The following is a 22,098-nucleotide window of genomic DNA, read 5'->3' as shown; positions in this document are numbered from 1 at the left end:
AACAAGGATATCATTCATACCAAGAGAAAGCCAACGGCAGCCTGACAGCGTCACACAAGAAGTTGAGACGACTTCTTCCAACGCCGTTAGGAGCTGAAGTGAAACTGTGTAGATGGATCATTTCCATCCAGTTTGCTCTCCTATGGAAGGTTTTAAGGACCAACTGGGAGTTTCAAGAAAATTTGAAAGCTAGACCATAAAGAATCATTTTGTTTACATCCGTTGCATTTTCTGGATCAGACAGTTGTATTGATGGAGCGCTTACTGTGTGCAGAGAACGGTACTAAGTGCTTGAAAGAGTACAGTATAACAATAAATACACACATTCCCTACCCACGGTGAGCTTACAGTCTAGAGGGGGTGACAGGCATTAGTACAGATAAATAAATTACAGTTATGGACATAAGTGCTGTGAGGCTGGGAAGGGGATGAATGCAGGGAGCAAGTCAGGTTGAAGCAGGAGGGAGTGGGAGAAAAGAAAAGGAGGGTTTAGTCAGGGAAGGCCTCTTGGAGGAGGTGTGCCTTCAAAAAGGTTTTGAAGGGGGGGGGCCGGGGGAGAGTAATTATCACTACCCAGCAGCTCTCACGTACCCTCGGACCCCCAACTTTCCTCCAGACCAGCCCCAGCACCCGGGGGTCACCCTGCTCCCACCTTTCCCGGGCCTCTGCCGGACCACCCTTCCACCCCTGCACCACCCTCCCCCCTCCACTGTGGAGGCCACCGCCAGCCCCCGACTGTTATCACTGTAGGGAGCGTTGACATTCACTCATTTATTCAGGCGTATTTATTGAGCACTTATTGGGTGCAGAGCACTGTGTTAAGCCCTTGGAATGTACACTTCAGCAGCAGATAGAGATAATCCCTGCCCAACATGGGCTCACAGTCTAAAAGGAGGAGGCAGACAACCAAACGAAACAAGTAGTCAGGCAACAATGCCATCAAGGTAAATAAAATCATAGCTATCTATACATCATTAATAAAACAGAGTAATATATATACAAATAGCCACAAGTGCTGTGGGGAGGGGAAGGAGGTAGAGCGGAGGGAGGGAGGAGGGCGAATGGGGAGGGGAGGAAGGGCAGAGGGAAGGGAGGGCTCAGTGTGGGAAGGCCTCCTGAAGGAGGTGAGCTCTCAGGAGGGCTTTGAAGAGGGGAAGAGAGTTTGGCGGAGGTGAGGAGAGAGGGCGTTCCGGGACAGCGGGAGGACGTGGGCCAGCGGTCGACGGCGGGATAGGCGTGAACGGGGGACGGTGAGGAGGTGGGCGGCGGAGGAGCGGAGCGTGCGGGGCGGGCAGGAGAAAGAGAGAAGGGAGATGAGGTAGGAGGGGGCAAGGGGATGGACCGCCTTGAAGCCTAGAGTGAGAAGTTTTTGTTCCGTGCGGAGGTTGATAGGCAACCACTGGAGGTTCTTGAGAAGGGGCGTGACATGCCCAGAGCGTTTCTGTAGGAAGATAATCTGGGCAGCGGAATGAAGTAACTATAAAATGGGATGCTGATTTCTTAAGATTTTTATCGGCTTCCAGATCTTATTCCCTAACTGAAATTATAATCTTTTCTGTCCGACTTCACCGTAGTTTCTGGGGAAATAATTGTAACTGTTACAGGTGAGTGAGACCAGTGGCCTTGAACAGTTAGGACTTGATGCTCAGCTCAGTGTTTGCATCTGTTAATTAATCACTTCCTATTTAACATCCGCAGGAAGTATATGGATAAACCCCTACATTTTGGGGTTAGAAACTAGAATATCAATTCCTTTTGGGCAGGAAATGCATCTTGTTGTACTTTGTTGGGAAGCGGCCTGGCCTATAGCACGGGCCTGGGAGTTAGAAAGACCCGAGGTCTAATCTCGGCTCTGCCGCTTGTCTGCTGTGTGACCTCAGGGAAGTCACTTCACTTCTCTGGCCCTCAGTTACCTCATCTGTAAAATGGGGATTAAGACTGTGATCCCCTTGTGGGAGAGGGACCATGTCTAACCAGATTTGCTTATGTCAATCCCAGCATTTAGTACAGCGCCTGGCACACAGTAAACGCTTAACAAATGCCGCAATAATTACTAGGACTCCTTCCCAAATACCTGAGTAAAGTGCATTGCACTGCTCAGTAGGTACTGTGAGACTATTCATTCAATTGTATTTATTGAGCGCTTACTATGTGCAGAGCACTGTACTAAGCGGTTGGAATGAACAAGTCGGCAACAGATAGAGACAGTCCCTGCCGTTGACGGGCTTACAGTCTACACTACGGACCAGAAAGCTGCCTCTTACTAATATTGTCACTGATGCTATTTAGAAAAATACACTTCTGTGGCTTGTTTGCCTCAGGATCTATCTGCCCCAAAATCTGGTCAGGAAACCGAAAGTCCTGGGGATATTTGAAGATGATCGTGATTTACATGGGATATGTCACGTCCACTCTTGAACCACTAGGCCTTGGTATTTGATGGCACTTCACATCTCATGGACTTTTTTCAGTGCATTAGAAAAGGAGCGTCTCTTCTGACCCCAGCCTTAGCTGGAGTTGGAGGTGAGATGGCTATGCGAAGATCAGCATTGCCATTCTGGGTCAAAAAGATGACAGATTCAGTCCACTGCTCTCTGTGACGGTGATACCAAAGGACACTCGAAGAAGATGTTCTGTGAGCTGAGGCTTCGGATGCTTTATTTTTTTAGGGGAAAAAAAGAATCCATGCCCTAGATACCTGACTATTTAGGCAGTTGTGGCTTCCTATTCGCTTTTTGTTGTACTTCTCATTTAGCCGAAGAAAAGACACAGGAACACCTCGGATGAAAATTTTTTTACCGCATCCTAAAGTTAAGGTGAACAACTGGGAAACACTGAGCTAATTAAGAGAAAGAATGCACATAAACTGAGAAATGCAAGTGTCTTTTTTAGACCTTGAAAGAAAAATGTGAGAGGATGATGATCCTTTAAAAGAGAGTACAAAATTCAGAAGAGAGAAAAGGATGTCAAAACAAGGGATAAGGAAATGAGTAGGAATTAGATAAGAGAAAATCAATCAATGGTATTTATTAATAATAATAATGTTGGTATCTGTTAAGCGCTTCCTATGTGCAGAGCACCGTTCTAAGCGCTGGGGTAGACACAGGGGAATCAGGTTGTCCCACGCGGGGCTCACAGTCTTCATCCCCATTTTACAGATGAGGTAACCGAGGCTCGGAGAAGTGAAGTGACTTGCCCACAGTCACACAGCTGACAAGTGGCCGAGCCGGGATTCGAACCCATGACCTCTGACTCCAGAGCCCGTGCTCTTTCCACTGAGCCACGCTGCTTCTCCAATTAATCCCCTACAAAACACAGAGTACTGTACTAAGCACTTGGAAGAGTACCGTAGAAGCAGGAAAGCAACAAGAGGAGAATAAATGAGAAGATAATAAGAAAAGACAGAAAAAAGGTAGAAAAAAAGTTCATAAGAATTGGCACCTCTGGACCGGATCAATGCTGGTTACTCCACTTAAGCTGTGTCTCCCAGCTCTGTTGTGTGGTACTCTCTCATGCCCTTAGTACAGTGCTCTGCAGGTAGTAAGCACTCAATAAATACCATTGTTGATGATGGTAACTTGGCAAGATGGAGGAAAGGAATATCAATCCTGTCGGTCCCACCTTTACAACATTGCTAAAATCTGCCCTTTCCTCTCCATCCAAACTGCTCCCATGTCAATACAGACACTCATCCTCTCCCGCCTGGATTACTGCATCAGCCTCCTTCCTGACCTCCCAAGCCTCTTTTCTCTCCCCATTCCGGTCCATACTTCACTCTGCTGCCCGGATCATTTTTCAACAAAAACATTCAGGGCATGTCACCCCGCTCCTCAAAACACTCCAGTGGTTGTCCATCCACCTCCGCATCAAACAGAAACTCCTCACCGTTGGCTTTAAAGCACTCAATCACCCTGCCCCCTTCTACCTCAATTCACTACTCCTTCTACAACCCAGCCCACACACTCCGCTCCTCTATTGCTGACCTTCTCACTGTGCCTCCATCTCTCTCGTCTCGTCACCAACCCCTGGCCCACATCCTCCCTCTGACCTGGAACACCCTCCTTCTTTAAATCCGACAATTACTCTCCTCCTCTTCAAAGCCTTATTGAAGGCACATCTCCTCTAAGAGGCCTTTCCAGACTAGGTGCTCCCTCTCCTCTTCTCCCACTCCCTTCAGCTTCGCCCCGATTTGCACCCTTTGTTCTTCCCCCATCACAGCCCCACAACACTTACATACGTATCTGTAATTCATTTATTTGTATTGATGTCTGATTCTTCCCTCTAGACTGTAAGGTCGTTGTGGGCAGGGAATGTGACTGTTTATTGCTGTATTATACTGTCCCAAGCGCTTAGTACAGTGCTCTGCACATGATAAGCACTTAATAAATACAATTGAGTGAATGAATAATCTTTGCCGAAATAGGGAAGATTTGTAGGAGAATGAGAAGGTTGGTACATTACTGGGGGCATTAGTGATACGGTTCATTATACCCATTTCCAAAAGTAGTTCTCCTAACCTGACCCCTAATTTGGGACATTAAAAATCCCAAGGAAACCTCTCCTTTCTGCTCCCTTCACTCTTCCCTTCTTTTGTTTTTTATGTTGCCCCTTCCCCCCCCCGACCCCCCACCACCACCTCCCGCAGTGTAACACCTGCCTAAACTCTCTGCCAAGGTTTGGCTTACCAGCCTACCATTCACAGTTCACGGTGCTATGTGATCTGGGGCTTTTCATCTTTTTCATTAAAACGTCCAGATACTGCACTTTTTAAATCTTGGGCACCCGCTGCTGACATCAGATAATTCACTAAATTAGTAATGAATTAAACTTAATAGTTTATAATATCCTCTCTAGACAGTAAGCCTGTTGTGGGCCGGGAACATTTCTCCCGCCTCTGTTATGTTATAGTAATAATAATAGTGGTATTGTTAAATGCTTACTATATTCCAGGCGTACAGTAAGCACCCAATAAATGCCATTGATCGATAGATTGATAATAGTGGCCTCTTCCATTTCTAGGTGGTCCCTGGTGTACATTTTTCCAAACTTTTTTTTTCAGTTTGGCTTTAACCATTAGACTTCCACAACTTTGTTTTGCCAGGGATGTAAGATTGCACAATTCCATAGTGCCTCCTATATTTCCTTTTTGTTTGCAACCCAGGTTTAGTCCAGGTTTACGCCAGTTTTCCCCATTGATATTTATTGCCAGACAATAGCTATTAGAACGGTAGTTATTATATATCCTCCCTTTTCAGCTGTGGTTGCCCAAGCTTCCAATTATTGGGTTCTTTTAAGCCTTTATTCGTCACCAACTATAACCTAGTTTCTAACTTTGTGCTAACATTTCATCTCAGCCTCCGTAGTGCTTTTAAAAACCCAGGCCCCCGAAAGGCATAAGCGATTCAAAACTTCTCTTGCGGGAGGAGAGAGGCCTCCTGTAATTAATCTGCCGCTGAAAGGAAGCCAATTTGGGATTGGAACCCAACAGGTAGTTAAACTGCATCATGTCATTCAAGGTAAGAAAGGAAGGTGATTGCTGATGACTGCCTCAGATTGAAATTGCAGATGATGTTTCAGCCTGCAGACTTGCCCTGCCTGGAATTCAGCCAGGTTGCCGAAGATGACATCACTTCTCCTCCAAAAAATATAGCGAAACGTTGTCTCAGTCCAAGTTTCTTGGTTCGTGGTTAAAGGAAGCCTCTCTTACTCTCCCCGCTTTCCTCTCCCTCTTCACCCCCACCCCCCGTTGACCAGTTCTGTTACCACTTGCCTAAAAGCTCTCCTTTCCACAATCACCTCTGTGGCCTCAATTCAGAATAGATGAATCTCTAATCCCAAATGTCCTGCCAGGTTGACACATCGCCCTCTCTTAATAAGTCACTACCCTAGAGAGGATCGTACCGTGTCCCAGAGCCAATATCCAGCAAAGGCAGTTCTGGGAAAACTTTAGCTCCAATTTTCCACTCCTTGAATACAGGAAATATTCACTCAATTGTATTTATTGAGCGCTTACTATGTGCAGAGCACCGTACTGTCTCGGAGGCCTCCGTGATCCCAGTTGCGGTTACCAAATGTTTGACCCGAAGTTGTTCGGTTGGTGGAGTTTACCAGGGAGAGTGTACTGAAAATTCTGAAACTCCCATATTGTGAGGTGCTGTTGAAGGTGTTATTGCTAATGGAGTCTGGAGCCTATCGTTTAGACTGCGAGCCCGTTATTGGGCAGGGACTGTCTCTATCTGTTGCCGAACTGTGCGCCCCGAGCGCTTAGTACAGTGCTGTGCAGATAGTAAAGTGCTTAATAAATACTATTGAATGAATATCCTTTCGTCCACGGCTGTCTGTGGTATAGTAGGTCCATTTTATTCTATTTTATGCAACTCTACTTCACTCCGCTGGTCCTCCTCACTCCTCTACCGAGATGTGATTCCAGATTGAACCGGTTGTTAGGGTAGGAGTAGGGAGAACTCATTTAGTTTCAGAAGGGGACAGTGAACACTGGTCTGTAGTTCTCTAACTGCAGTTCTACCACTGCAAAACTTGGAAAAAGCCCCAAAGCATTGTGTAAAGACTGTGCTTTCCCCCCCACTTGTTGCCCCTGCTCCATACTCCATTGTCCACCTGAGCCTGCCAGATATAACAATAATAATAATAATATTCAGGCACCGTACTTAGTGCTGGGATTGATACAAGGTAGTTGGGTTGGACGCAGTCCCTGTCCCACACGGGGCTCACAGTCTTCATCTCCATTTTACAGATGAGGCAGCTGAGACCCAGAGAAGTGAAGTGACTTGCCCAAGGCAGAGCCAGAACCAGAACCCAGATCCTTCCGACTCCCAGGCCTGTCCATTAGAACACGCTGTGTGGCTCGGTGGAAGGAGCCCGGGCTTGGGAGTCAGAGGTCATGGGTTCTGATCCCAGCTCGGCCACTTATCAGCTGTGTGACCTTGGTCAAGACACTTCAGTTCTCTGTGCCTCGGTTACCTCATCTGTAAAATGGGGGTGAAGACTGGGAGCCCCACGTGGGACAACCTGATTACCTTGTCTGTACCCCAGGGCTTAGCACGGTGCTTGGCACCTAGTAAGCGTTTAAGTAATGTTCCCATCATTATTAACTATATTATCGATTCGACTGTAAGCCCGTCAGTGGGCAGGGATTGTCTCTATCTGTTGCCGAATTGTACATTCCGAGCGCTTAGTACAGTGCTCTGCGCGTAGTAAGCGCTCAATAAATACCGTTGAATTGAATCTATATGCTTCGTGGTCTTGCCACCGTGGCGTGGCCTGTGGGTTGGAGGGGCTACCGTGCACGGCAGCCCCTGGCAACCACCCTTCACATACAGCAGCACCCTCTTACCACCCCATGATTTCCCCTTTCTACCTCCCTAATCCTAAACAACAGAAGGGACCGGGAAGATCCAGGTGCATCCCGACTTCTACTGGGTTCCGGGGAACCTCGGGCCCCACGTCCTGGTCGTTGCTTCGTGGAGTTTAGGGTCAGATATGCACCTTAGAAACCCAGTGGATGAATTCTGGTGCCTGTGACGGGCATTTATTATTTTTAAGTGCCGGCGATTTATAGCGACTCCATGGATGTACTTTCTCCAGAGCCTCCCGTCCTCTGCCATAATCCACAGCCTTTCTAAATGGTTCTTCCGTTATCGTTGTTGTGGTCTCCATCCATCTAGCTGCCGGGCTGCCTCTTCCACATTTTCCCTGGACTTTCCCTCGCATTAGTGTCTTCTCCAGAGAATTAGCCTTCCTGATTGTGTGTCCAAAATATGCCAGTCCGCCGAGTCATTTGGCCTTCCAAAGGCCACTTTGGTTTAATTTGCTCGAAAATCCATTTGTCTGTCTTTGGGGCAGCCCATGGTTTTCTCAGAAGCCTTCTCCAATATATCAACTCTTTATAATAATAATATTGGTATCTGTTCGGCGCTTACTATGTGCGGAGCACTGTTCTAAGCGCTGGGGGAGATACAGGGTCATCAGGTGGTCCCACGGGAGGCTCACGGTTAATCCCCATTTTCCAGAGGAGGGAACTGAGGCCCAGAGAAGTGAAGTGACCCGCCCACAGTCACACAGCTTTATAGCGTCCTTTCCCTAGCGCTTAGTGCAAGGCTTTGCACACAGCGGGTGCTCAATAAATACGATTGATTGATTGACTGAAGAAACTCCACCGACGTGTCTCGCAGACACCCTTTAGCAACAGTGTCCTTCAACTGGGACAAGGCTTCATTTCTAGAACAGGGATCAGCCTGATGTGGGCAAGGAATGCATCCCAGCTCTGCCACTTGTCAGCTGTGGGACTGTGGGCAAGTCGCTTCACTTACCTGGGCCTCAGTTCCCTCATCTGCAAAATGGGGATGAAGACTGTGAGCCCCACGTGATTCCCCTGTGTCTACCCCAGTGCTTAGAACAGTGCTCGGCACATAGTAAACGCTTAACAAATACCAACATTATTATTACCTGTTGATTTGCTATATTGTATGTTCCCAAGTACTTAGTACAGTGCTCTGCACACAGTAAAGAGATCGACAAATATGATTGACCGACTGGTGTACTGTACTTTCATTTTAATAGTAGGTCATGCCACTCAAGATGGAAATCATATGCTAGTGAGCCATTTTGTTTTCGATCCCTGTTCTAGTCATGTGCATAGAGAAGCAGCGTGGCTCAGTGGAAAGAGCCCAGGCTTGGGAGTCAGAGGTCATGGGTTCGACTCCCGGCTCTGCCCCTTGTCAGCTGTGTGACTGTGGGCGAGTCACTTCACTTCTCCGTGCCTCCGTTACCTCATCTGGAAAATGGGGATCTGCCGTGAGCCTCACGTGGGACAAGCCGATTACCCTGTATCTCCCCCAGCGCTTAGAACAGTGCTCTGCGTATAGTAAGCGCTTAACAGATACCAACATTATTATTAGAGAAGCAGCGTGGCTCGGTGGAAAGAGCCCGGGCTTGGGAGTCCGAGGTCATGGGTTCGAATCCCAGCTCTGCCCCTTGTCAGCTGTGTGACTGTGGGCGAGTCACTTCACTTCTCTGTGCCTCCGTTACCTCATCTGGAAAATGGGGGTTTACCGGGAGCCTCACGTGGGACGACCCGATGACCCCGTATCTCCCCCTGCGCTTAGAACAGTGCTCTGCACATAGTGCTTAATAAATACCAACATTATTATTATTATCTTTTAATCCTATCAAATGCAAACTAAGCTCAAGGAATTGGCTCAGAGTCTTTTGTAATATTTATAAAAAAGTCTACTTTGACATCCTCCTCTCAGACGGTCATGCCTAGATTTGCAACAGAGAGCTAAATAGAGAAGGGCTGAGTTTTAGAACTTGGGGCACCTTGATGCAGAGGTGACCCTCAGTTTCTGCGTGGGCCAGAAATCTGGAGCCCAGCCCAGATCCGATCCACAAGACTTTGCTCTTCCCAAATGTGTTCTTTGTCACTTTTTAGAACTTCGAGGGAAGCGGTGTGGCCTAGCGGGGACAGGACGAGCTGCGGGACCTCCGTTCTAATCCCAGATCCGCTACCTGTCTGCCGTGTGTGACCTCAGGCGTATCGCTGCGCTTCTCTCGGCCTCAGTCTCCTCATCTGTAAAGCGGGGATTCGATGCCAGCTCTCCCTCCTACTTAGACGATGAGCCCCTTGTGGGACAAAGACTGTGTTCAACCCGATTATCTTGTAGCTACCCCAGCATTTCTTACAGTGCTTGGCGCATAGTAAGCGCTTAGTACATACAATTAGGAACTAAACACTTAATAATAATAATAATGTTGGTATTTGTTAAGCGCTTACTATGTGCCGAGCACTGTTCTAAGCGCAGGGGTAGACACGGGGGAATCAGGTTGTCCCACGTGGGGCTCACGGTCTGAATTCCCATTTTACAGATGAGGTAACTGAGGCACCGAGAAGGTAAGTGACTTGCCCAAAGTCACACAGCCGCCAAGTGGCCGAGCCGGGATTCGAACCCATGACCCCTGACTCCAAAGCCCGTGCTCTTTCCACTGAGCCACGCTGCTTCTGTGAACTTTCCATGAACGGCCTGGAAATGTTCATATGTGTAATTTTAAAGGAACTGTAAAGGAGTAGATGAAAGAAGACATTTTGTTGGGCCCAATCCCAGTTACAAAAATTAGTAAGAAGCTCAGTGGCCTAAAAGGTGTTCTTTGGAGCAAAAATTTGATTTGGAGGAGTGTTTTTCAAGTAGCAGGAATCATTAAGACAAATCTAAGAACATTAAGATAGAGACAGGCTGGTGGCACTAAGATAGAGAACATTAAGATAGAGAAGCAGCGTGGCTCAGTGGAAAGAGCCCGGGCTTGGGAGTCAGAGGTCATGAGTTCGAATCCCCGGCTCTGCCCCTTGTCAGCTGCGTGACTGTGGGCAGGTCACCGCACTTCCTCTGTGCCTCAGTTACCTCGTCTGTAAAATGGGGGTTCATTCATTCAATAGCATTTATTGAGCGCTTACTATGTGCAGAGCACTGTACTAAGCGCTTGGAATGAACAAGTCGGCAACAGATAAGACTGTGAGCCCCCCGTGGGACAACCTGATTCCCCTGCGTCTACCCCAGCGCTTAGAACAGTGATCTGCACACAGTAAGCGCTTAACGAATACCAACATTATTATTAATCGAATCGCTGTCTTCAACTTGGTTGGGTGAAAGGACCTTCTGACCGCAGACCTCAGGCTGTGAAATGGGCAGTATGACCCGTGATCCTTTCTCCAAGGCCTGCGATGAGGGGTGATGCTGATTAAAAGCATTTCCAGTGTGAATGTTTCTATCTTAACTAATAGTCTTAGTATTTATTAAGCGCTTACTATGTGCCGAGCACTGTTCTAAGCGCTGGGGTAGATACAGGGTCATCAGGTCGTCCCGCGTGAGGCTCACAGCTGATCCCCATTTTACAGATGAGGGAACCGAGGCACCGAGAAGTGAGGTGACTTGCCCACCGTCACCCAGCTGACAAGTGGCAGAGCCGGGAATCGAACCCACGACCCGTGACTCCGAAGCCCAGGCTCTTTCCACTGAGCAGAAAGTAGCACTTTTGAATCCCTCTCAGGGTCGCACCCGGAGAGTTTCCAGTCCTCTACCAGCCTCGACTCCTTGGGGAAGAGTCAAGCAGAGGCGTATTCCTAGCTTGGCCCGGGGCCAGCCGAGTGGAAAGCCGTCTGCTACGCGTCAAAACTCACCTGTGCTGGGCGCGGGAGAGAGTCGAGGGTAGAGGCTCGGGTTTCCGGCGCGGAAGGAGACGATGGTAAACCACCTGGGCGTTTTCACCGAGAAAACTCTCTGGATTCATTACCGGGACGATTGCAGGTGGAGGTGGGGTGCTCTGGGAGAGACGTGTCCGCGGCGTCACTGGGCGTCGGAGACCACTCCGCGGCGCATGGCAAGAATTCAAGTATTGTCGCAGAGAATCTCTTCTCTTTCTGCCCCTTTGTTTTGCAGCGATGTGAAGAAGAAGGCCGAGCCGACGGATTTTAATCGGATGAATCCGGCCCAGAAGCGCAAACTCCTGTGAGTACGTGATAGGTGGAGGTTCCGCGGATAAATAATCATAATGATGATGGTATCTGTTAAGCGCTTACTATGTGCAGAGCGCTGTTCTAAGCGCTGGGGGAGACACAGGGGAATCAGGTTGTCCCACGTGGGGCTCACAGACTTCATCCCCATTTTACAGATGAGGTCACTGAGGCACAGAGAAGTGAAGCGACTTGCCCACGGTCAGCTGCCAAGGGGCAGAGCCGGCATTTGAACTCATGACCTCGGACTCCTAAGCCCGGGCTCTTTCCACTGAGCCACGCTGCTTCTCTAAAGCAGGGGTCGTCTGCCGGGTGGCATTTATGGACCAGGTTCCTGTGTCCTCATTTCCCTTTCTGAAGGGAGAGGACCATGCTGGGGTTTTCAAAATAGATAGCTATCGTAGGACAAGGTCGGTGCCGCAGTATAGATAATTCATTCACAGTTGCAAGGGTGTGTGTGCGTGTTTGTAACGTAGTCTGTCGTGCGCGGGACCTGGGTTCTAATCCCGGCTCGGCTGCTTGTCTGCCGTGCGACCTCGGGCAAGCCACTTAACTTCTCTGTGCCTCAGGAACCTCATCTGTAAAATGAGAATTTTTTTTTTTAATGGTATTTATTAAGCGCTTACTATGTGCCGAGCACTGTTCTAAGCGCGAAGATACAGGGTAATCAGATTGTCCCACGTGGGGCTCACGTTTTTTAATCCCCGTTTTTTTACAGATGAGGTAACTGAGGCGCAGAGAAGTTGAGCGACTTGCCCGGGGTCACACAGCAGACAAGTGGCGGAGTCGGGATTAGAACCCACGACCTCTGAAAGGCTGCGAGCCCCACCTGAGACAAACTACCTTGTATCTACCCCAGCGCTTAGAACAGCGCTCGTCACGTAGCAAGCGCTTAACGAATACCATAATTATCATTATTATAGCTAGTGGACAGAGCATGGACCTGGGAGTCGGAAGGACCTGGGTTCTAATTCCAGCTCTGCCATTCATTCAGTACTATTTATTGAGCGCTTACTATGTGCAGAGCACTGGACTAAGCGCTTGGAATGGACAGTTCGGCAACAGATAGAGACGGTCCCTGCCGTGCGTCTGCTGTGCGACCTTGGGCAAGTCACCTCTCTGTTATCAGTTATCTCTGCCTCAGTTATCTGCCTCAGTCAGCTCATCTGTAAAGGGGGGATTAAGACCGTGAACCTCTTGTGGGGCAGAGACTCTGCCCAACCTAATTAGCTTGTATGCACCGCAGCGCTTAGTACACTGCCCCGGCAAGTAGTAAGCACTTAAATACCATGAAAAACAAACACGGCAGAACCAGGGACTCTATGAACATTTGGAAAGATTTACAGTCCCCTGCACGATCTCTGGAGCTCGGGACTTCAGTTGGGTTTTATTAGACGGCGGGTTACGTTTTCTTATTGAAGAATCGGGATGCCTGTTGAGTACCATCGGTGACAGGGTTATTGCTAGTGCCAGACTCTTATCAGGTCCCCAGGTAATTAGAAACTCTGCAGGCATTTATAGCGGCCGAAGGGATTAAGTAGTCCAGCTCATTCTGCACCTTTCACTTCCTCAGAGGAAGACGGCTGCTACTGACTTAGGATACCTTCTTCTGAGGAGAAAATTCAGTGGGAAGCAGCGTGGCTCAGTGGAAGGAGCCCGGGCTTCGGAGTCCGAGGTCATGGGTTCCACTCCCGGCTCGGCCACTCGTCAGCTGCGTGACTGCGGGCGAGTCACTTCGCTTCTCTGTGCCTCAGTTCCCTCATCTGTAAAATGGGGATTAACCGTGAGCCTCACGCGGGACGACCTGTTGACCCTGTATCTCCCCCGGCACTTAGAACGGTGCTCTGCACACAGTAAGCGCCTAACAAATACCAACGTTATCGTTATGTGTCGGCGGTGGCCGTAAATGGCCGCCTTTTTCCTCCGTGGGGAGGGGTGATTAAATAAGCCTCCGAACGGCAGGAGAGAAGGGGAGAGCAAAGGACGAGAAAGGAAAAAAAGGGTGAGGAGGAGAGAATGGATGGTTTTCGTTTCGTTTTTATGGTATTAATAATTTTGGTATTTGTTAAGCGCTTCCTATGTGCAGAGCACCGTTCTAAGCGCTGGGGGAGATACGGGGTCGTCAGGTTGTCCCACGTGCGGCTCACAGTCTTAATCCCCATTTTACAGATGAGGTACCTGAGGCCCAGAGAAGCGGAGTGACTCGCCCGCAGTCACCCAGCTGCCGAGTGGCAGAGCCGGGATTCGAACCCATGACCTCGGACTCCCGAGCCCGGGCTCTTTCCACCGAGCCACGCCGCTTCGTGCCAGGCACGGGGGAATAGGTCCGAGATCATCAGGTTGGACGCCGATCCTGTCCCACGTAGGGCTCCCAGTCTTAACCCCCATTTGACGGATGAGGTAGCTGAGGCCCGGAGAAGATAAGTGACTTGCCAAAGGTCACGCAGCAGGCAGGTGGCAGAGCTGGGAATAACCGGGCCCTCCGCCGCCGCCAAGGCCCGGGCTCCTTGGCGGCTTCTTCTTTCCTCTCAGAGGCTGGGTGATGTCACAGAGACGGCTTGGCGAAATGTTAGGAGCATGAGATGGAGAGTCAGACCTGGGCTCTAGCCTCAACGCTGCCACGGTCTCTTCTCTGACCTTTACGCAATTTCTCTGGACCTCAAGATCCTCCTCTTTAAGAATAATCCCTCTCCCTGCCCCACTGGGGTGTTGTCAGGACCAAATGAGATAAGCACTGTGGAAGCGTTTGGGCAAAATGAAGAACAGTATGCTATTTCAAAGTTATCGTGCGGGGGGGTGGCGCGGGGGGCGGTTTGAGTTAAAATTTAGAAAAGCGGTACGGCTTAGTGGATAGAACATGGGTCTGGGAGACAGAAGGACCTGTATTCTAATCCCGGCTCTGCCACTCGCGGGCTTCTGGAACCTTGAGAAGCAGCGCGGCTCGGTGGAAGGAGCCCGGGCTTTGGAGTCAGAGGTCATGGGCTCGAATGCCGGCTCGGCCACTTGTCAGCTGGGTGACGCTGGGCGAGGCACTTCTCGGTGCCTCAGTGACCTCATCTGTGAAATAGGGATGAAGACTGTGAGCCCCACGCGGGACAACCTGATTCCCCTGTGTCTCCCCCAGCGCTCAGAACAGCGCTCGGCACCTAGTAAGCGCTTAACAAATACCGGCATTATTATTGGGCAAGTCACTTAACTTCTCCCTACCTCAGCTCATCTGTAAAACAGGGATTAGAGCTGTGAGCTGCATGTGAGACCTGGACTGTGTCTTCTATCCACTCCAGTGTTTACCGCGGTGCCTGGCACCTAGTGAGCGCTTAACAAATGCCATTTAAAAAAAAAAACAAAACTAAAATTTGGGAAGAGGCAGCAGCTCATTTGACTACATAGTTGTTAGGGCCCACCTGCAACGTCAGGCTCTCTCCTGGAAGCTTTCGAAGCTACGCTGGAATGTTTCGATATCCTGCGTCCCCCCCGGTTGCGGCTGTGCGTATTGATGCTTCTCACCGGGGAGAAGGAAGGAATAAATCGGAGGAACCATTTTATTCCTCTCAGCCCCTTTGCTGCCATCTGGTTCATTCGTTCCGTCGTATTTTCCTGAGCGCTTCCTGGGGGCAGAGCACCGTACTAAGCGCTTGGAAATACAATTCAGCCATGAAGAGCGATAATCCCTCCCCGCACCGGGTTTACAGTCTTGAAGACCGGTGACTTGAGGGGGCGAGGCGCTTAACTTCCCTGCGCCTCAGCTACCTCATGAAAACCGTGAGCCCCGAAATCCCATTTAACCGTTTTCCCCCGCTGCATTTGCCCCTGAAAGTGGGATGTTAATTCGCTCTGCTTTGATCCACCGATCAGTGTATTTATTGAGCGCTTACTGGGTGCAGAGCCCTGTACTAAGCCCTTGGGAGAATACCATTCATTCAGTAGTACTTACTGAGCGCTTACTACGCGCAGAGCACTGTACTAAGCGCTTGGAATGGACAGATCGGTAACAGAGAAGGTCCCTGCCCCTTGACGGGCTTACGGTCTAATACCCGATTACCCTGTATCTACCCTAGCGCTCAGAACAGTGCTCGGCACGTAGTAAGCGCTTAACAAATACCAACGTCATTATTATTATTAATACATACCGTTATTATTATTATGTACATATCCGTAGTTTATATCAATATCACTCTCTCTCCCTCTAGACTGTAAGCTCATCGTGGGCTGTTCTATTGCACTCTTCCAAGCGCTTAGTACAGTGCCCTGCACATAGTAAGCGCTCAATAAGTGCGATCGATTGGTTGATAGAAGGGGAGAGGCGTTACTCAAGCGTATCCGTCTTGTTTTAGCACTTTGTTCTCGGGTTGGGAGACCATGCTGCCCGTGCATATGTCTTGAAATGCAAGAAGAAATCCACAAATAGTCTCGGTGTTCTTTGTTCCTGAGTGTGGGGAGTTGGAGTCTGCTCAGGGCCCCAATAAGTTCAGCTGTGTGATTAGGGTGAGTTTAATAATGTCGGTATCTGTTAAGCGCTTCCTATGTGCCGAGCACGGTTCTAAGCGCCGGGGGAGATGCAGGGTCCTCAGATTGTCCCACGCGAGGCTCACAGTTCATCCCCATTTTACAGCTGAGGTCACCGAGGCCCAGAGAAGTGAAGTGACCCGCCCGCGGTCACACGGCCGACAGGTGGTAGAGCCGGGATTCGAACCCATGACCGCTGGCTCCCAAGCCCGGGCTCTTTCCACCGAGCCGCGCTGCTTCTCCACCCCACTCTGCACTGATAGCTGAATTAAGAAATCATCTTCCCGTAGCTTACAGAGATGAAGGAAATTTAGTTACTCTGCCTAGGCCTGACAAGCCGTATCCTACGTATGACCACAAATTGCGATAACTAATCTCAGATGCATACTAATCAAATCCCAGCAGACGCCACGATTTAGTAAATGCCCGTGTGCTGTGATGAATACATTTTACACCAATTACCTTTGTAAGAAAAATACTTAACGGTTCTTGGAATTTAAGGGATATTTTGAAGCAGCTGATGATCTGCGGGAGACCCCGTTCGGGGCCAGATAGAAACCGGGGGGTGGAGACACAACCAGGAGGCCTTAGGGTTCTTCGCTTCCGTGTGTAAGGTTCTTTTCCTTCTATTTAAGCTCTAGGTGATCCAGGTAATCATTTAATCGTATTTACTGGGTGCTTACTGGGTGCGGAGTGCTGCGTTAAACGCTTGGGAGAGTACAGTAAACGGATACTAGAGAAATAGTACAGATACTAGTGAAACCTAGAGAAGCAGCGTGGCTCAGTGGAAAGAGCCCGGGCTTCGGAGTCAGAGGTCATGAGTTCGAATCCCCCGGCTCTGCCACTTGTCAGCTGTGTGACTGTGGGCGAGTCACTTCACTTCTCTGTGCCTCAGTTACCTCATCTGTAAAATGGGGATTAAGACTGTGAGCCCCACGTGGGACATCCCGATTCCCCTGTGTCTACCCCAGCACTTAGGACAGTGCTCGGCACATAGTAAGCGCTTAACAAATACCAACATCATCATCATTATTATTATTAGGTACGTTCCCTTCCTCACAACAGGCTTTCAGTCGAGAGGGGTAATGCGGTTCTGGGGCCTACGACCGTGACTTTTCAGGGAGTCAAAATCCTCTTTCCTCCCTACTGCTTTTTCTCTCTTCACTCCTCCCCCTGCCCCAGGAAAATATAAATGTCAGTATTTTGAAGGGTTGTTCACTGTTTCAAGTGGACCCCATTCTTCTGTTAACCACTAAGACCCTTCCTCTGTGGCGATTCCTTAAAAAGCCTATGAGCCCCCAGTTGTAAGGATATGATACCCAAGCTTTCTGGCTGAGGAGAAACCTAGGTGATTGAGTTAGACACATCACACTACTCGGTAACAGGTCAACGAGAAAGCTCCCGTTTTCAAGGGTCCATTTTACGGTATTGTCATTATTCCCTGAGACCGTTGCCTTTCGAATGAAGTTACTGCTTCTTCAAAGAGGGATCTTTCGCTTCTGTGGAGAGAGGTGACGTGCGGACGCCCAAGCCGTATCGGTTGTCCGCTTTCTGGTCGTGCGGTTCTACACTCGATGATTTCCAGAGCAGGTATCCCAATTCTGCCTGAGTTTGAAGCCAGACACTGCCTCCTTTACTTTCCTGGAACTTTTTGACTACTAAGACTATTCTTCTAGCGGGAAAAGGATGTTCTCTGTGGAGTCTTCTAAAAGTTGGGGGGGGGGGGGTCTTAGGAAAATGATTTTCAAATAAAAGGCATTTTTGAATTCTGATTTTCCCATGTTGAGACAATACAGTGGCATTATGAGATCTCTTTGGACAGTCAAATCGAAGAATAACAATCAGTGGTATTTATTGACTGCCTACCGAGGGCAAAGCTCTGTTCTGAGAAGCAGCATGGGCCTGGGAGTCTGAGGACCTGGGTTCTATTCCCAGCTCTGCCACTTGCCTGCTGTGTGACCACGGGCAAGTTACTTAACTTCCCTGTGCCTGTGTTCTCATCTGGAAAATGGGGATGTAAATTCCCTTCCCTCTTTAAATTCCCTTCCCTCTTACTTGGGCTGTGAGCCCCATGAGGGTCAGGGATTGTGTCCAACTTGATCATCTTCTATCTAGTCCAGCGTTTAATACACGTAGCAAGCACTCGACAAATGACACAGTTCTTGTTTTTAATATTATTATTATTACCAAGTACTCGGAAGAGCACAGTCAAAGCAAGGCAAATGTTCCCTGCCCTCAGGGAGTCCTCACAGTCTCATGGGGGGAGGCAGGCAGAGGAAAATGATTTACAGTTAGATGGTAAGCTCGTTCGGAGCAGGGAACGGGTCCACTAAATCCGTTGCACTCTGCCAAGAGCTTCATTCGGTGTTCTGCTCCCAGTAAGCGCTCAGTAAATACCTTTGATTGATTGACAGGTAGTGGGAGCAAGGAGGAGAATCAATAAACAGTTCAAGGCACAACAGACTGGAGCCTCCTGGCCAAAGTCACTCACTCCTCCGGCCCTGAACTACCCTATGTGTGGGGAAAGGAGACCCGCGCATCAGACAGAAACTTCTTATGGTCAGCTTTAAAGCCCTCAATCCACTTGCCCCCTCCTCCCTTGCCTTCCTGATTTCCTACCACAACCCAGCCCTCACACTTCGCTCCTCTAATGCCAACCTATTCACCGTACCTCGATCTTGTCTGTCTCACCGCTCATCTCTCGCCCACCTCCGGCCTCTGGCCTGGAATGCCCTCCCTCTTCGTAATCAACGGAAAATCACTCTCCCCACCTTCGAAGGCTTATTGAAGGCACGTCTCCTCCAAGAGGCCTTCCCTGACTAAGCCCGCCTTTCCTCTTTTTCCCTTCTGCGTCACCTAAATGCTGCCTTTACTCACCTTCTCCCCACAGCATTTATGTATATATCTGTAATTCATTTATTTTAATGCCTTTCGCCTTCTCTAGACTCCAAGATTGCTGTGAGCGGGGAGTGTGTCTTTTATATCGTTGTACTGTACTCTCCCAAGCTCTTAGTACAGTGCTCTGCACACAGGAAGCACTCGATGAGTATGATCGATTGATTGATTTCCCTAGAATGGCCCTCTTGGAGAAGAACCAGAGCCGCTTTACAGCCAAGCAGCGAAAAAAAAGATCAAACGAAAAGCCAGATTCCTAATGCGTGGCTCAGTGGAAAGAGCCCGGGCTTGGGAGTCGGGGGTCATGGGTTCGAATCCCGGCTCTGCCACCCGTCAGCTGTGTGACTGTGGGCGAGTCACTTCACTTCTCTGGGCCTCAGTTCCCTCATCTGTCAAATGGAGATGAAGACTGTGAGCCCCACGCGGGACAACCTGATGACCCTGTATCTCCCCCAGCACTTAGAACAGTGCTCTGCACGTAGTAAGCACTTAAATACCAATATTATTATTATTATTATTATTAATGGGAAGTCACAGTCCCACCCCGACTGTTTCTGTAGAATCTTCGGTTTACAGTGAGTGAGCGAGCAACGTTGCCTAGTGGATAGAGCACAGGTCTGGGAGTCAGAAGGACCTGGTTTCTAATCCCAGTTCTGCCACTAGTCTGCTGTGTAACCTTGGACAAGTCACTTGGCTTCTCTGTGCCTCAGTTACCTCACTTGTATTATCGTATAAGACCGTGAGCTCTACATGGGGCAGGGACCCTGTCCAACCCGATTAGCTTCTCTCCAGTGCTCAGTACAGTGCCTGGCGAATCCCATTAAAAATAAATGAGTAAATAAAACTGAACACACTGAGCAGAGCTGAAAAGCAAGTAAGAGACTGTGGAAAGAAAACACGAATGAGAAGCTGCGTGGCTTAGTGGATGGAGCCCGGGCCTGGCTGTCAGAAGGACCTGGGTTCTAATCCCGGCTCCGCCACTTGCCTGCTGTGTGACTTTGGGCAAGTCACCTAAAGCAGCGTGGCTCAGTGGAAAGAGCCCGGGCTTGGGAGTCAGAGGTCATGGGTTCGAATTCCCGGCTCTGCCACTTGTCAGCTGTGTGACTTGGGGCAAGTCACTTCACTTCTCGGTGCCTCAGTTACCTCATCTGTACAATGGGGATTAACTGTGACCCTCACGTGGGACAACCTGATCACCCTGTATCTACTCCAGTGCTTAGAACAGTGCTGTGCACAGAGTAAGCGCTTAACAAATACCAACATTATGATTATGATCTGGGCCTCAGTTCTCTCATCCCTACAGTGAAGATAAAGATTGTGAGCCCCATGTGGGACATGGACTGTATCCAACCTGATTACCTTGTATCTACCCCAGTGCCTGGCACAGAGAAGCACTTAGTAAATACCATAAATGCAAATAAAAAAAATCTTGCCTTCATGCCAGTGTACTTGGAAGCGGAGCTCTCTGTGTACTAGAGCTCGGTGGCATTGCTTTTTAGTATTTTTCCAAAGGATTTGGCATCTTCCCGTGGTTCCACCTTCCGGATATGCCTCCTTTCTCCTAAGGGACCAGTATCTTCTGCCCTCAGAACCAGGGCATAATGTGTGTTGGTGCTTTATACTTGTTTATCTGTTTCCATATCAATAGATCTCTGAAGTGTGCTTACACGTGTTTGTACACAGAACATCTAGAGAGGATACAGCTGCTAAAATAGATTGCCAGCTTTTGTCAGGTTTAATTTTCCTTTAGTAAGCCAAGTCTCCACTTTCAAGAAGCATTAGCGACTTGTCAACATTCCTTCTTTTTTATACCTCACCAGCAAGACTGGATTTGCGAGGAAGTAAACAGGACCCTCCCCGGGGCCCATCTAGTGAAAAGAACATAGATCTGGGAGCCAGATGACCTGATCCCAGCCCTGCCGTCGGTCTGCTCTGTGACCATTGGGAAAGTCACTTTTCCTCGGTTTCCTCATCAACAAAAATGGGGCGGGTAGGGGGGCGGTGACGACGCCGACCGCGCAGGGCTGCCGTGAGGACGAAATGAAAGAGCCGGGAGTTGTAGATAAATAAAAATGCCGTAGAAATGCGTGGTATTAGTATGGAGGAGGCCCACGTCCCGATATGGAATCGCTGCCGGGCGTGGGTGCTGGTGGTGTTAGTATTCATCGCCCGTTCCAGGGTGATTCTGCACCGTCAGTTCGAGGGGAAAGCAGCCCCGGATATGGGCCTGGACGTACATAGATCGGACCCATCTTACCTCCTCTGCCTTGGACCTTGTGGAGATTTAGACCATCCCCCTGTTTGCTAATCCCAGTTTTCATCCGTTAACCCCCCCCCCCCCCCCGGTTGAGGGCCGTCAGCTTCATTCCCCAAGAACCGCCTTCGTTGTCGTTCTGTTCTCAACGGTGTCTGTGTCCAGAAGTGGGAAATTGCTCTTTCTAAATTGCGGGGGTCCGCTGGTGCCACACGCTCATCTTCATTTCCCTTCTTCCAGGGAGGAAGAAATGGCCCGGTTTCAGGAGGTCATAGCCAACCCTTCTTACCGAGCCAACCCGCTCGCCGCCATCAACGAGCATCTTTCCAAGAAGATGAGACAGGAAGAGATGGAGAGGCCCTAGCAGAAACAGAAGGACCAAAGAGGCGTGCACGGGGCGGGATGTGGCTGGTAGGAGAGGAAGGCGGCTTGTCCCCTGGCATCCGAACGCCGAGTTCGGGACAGACTCGGTGTCTTGGGGCAGGCGGGTACCCGTCCCTGCGTCTCGGTTCCCTCACCTCCTCCAACAAATTGCCCTACCTCACAGGGTTGTTGTGAGGAATAATAAAGAGATAGTGAAGCGCACTAGAAGCGGAGATTGCTGTATGAATACGAACTGATGAAGAGCAGCCCCGTCGCAGCGGGTGATAGCCGAGGAACGCTTTTGTAATGGCGGTGAGTCTCACTTACTTCTGAAAACCTTCCGAAAGGTGATTAAAAGTCACGGTCTTCATTTTTCGACCGCAGCGACCCTCAGCCCAGGACAACTAGTCTTTTCTGTGGTCCAAGGACCGGCTGCTACCAGGCAAGTAGCCGACGGAGCGTGTTGTGGTTATCGTCTTGTACGTTGGGCACGTGCTCCCCTATCCCCCCGCGACCCATTGATGAATCGCGGGCTTGCTCGATCACTTCTTCGCCC

At 49.4% G+C, this 22,098-nt stretch overlaps 1 protein-coding gene across 1 annotated transcript in view; it reads left to right on the top strand.

Annotated features, from left to right (window-relative positions):
- The window catches only part of FAM207A (family with sequence similarity 207 member A), a 146,179-nt gene extending 124,412 nt beyond the window's left edge, over positions 1 to 21,767 (top strand). Inside the window, exons 5-6 of the mRNA XM_029069610.2 lie at positions 11,451 to 11,519; positions 21,420 to 21,767. Of these exons, the coding sequence (XP_028925443.1) occupies positions 11,451 to 11,519; positions 21,420 to 21,543 (193 nt within the window). The 3' untranslated portion in view covers positions 21,544 to 21,767. The remainder of the gene's footprint in view (positions 1 to 11,450; positions 11,520 to 21,419) is intronic.
- Positions 21,768 to 22,098: the final 331 nt, after the last annotated feature.

This window comes from Ornithorhynchus anatinus, chromosome 7 (genome assembly GCF_004115215.2).
Source record: "Ornithorhynchus anatinus isolate Pmale09 chromosome 7, mOrnAna1.pri.v4, whole genome shotgun sequence".
Lineage (NCBI taxonomy): Eukaryota > Metazoa > Chordata > Mammalia > Monotremata > Ornithorhynchidae > Ornithorhynchus > Ornithorhynchus anatinus.
This window is presented reverse-complemented; position numbering and strand designations above follow the sequence as displayed.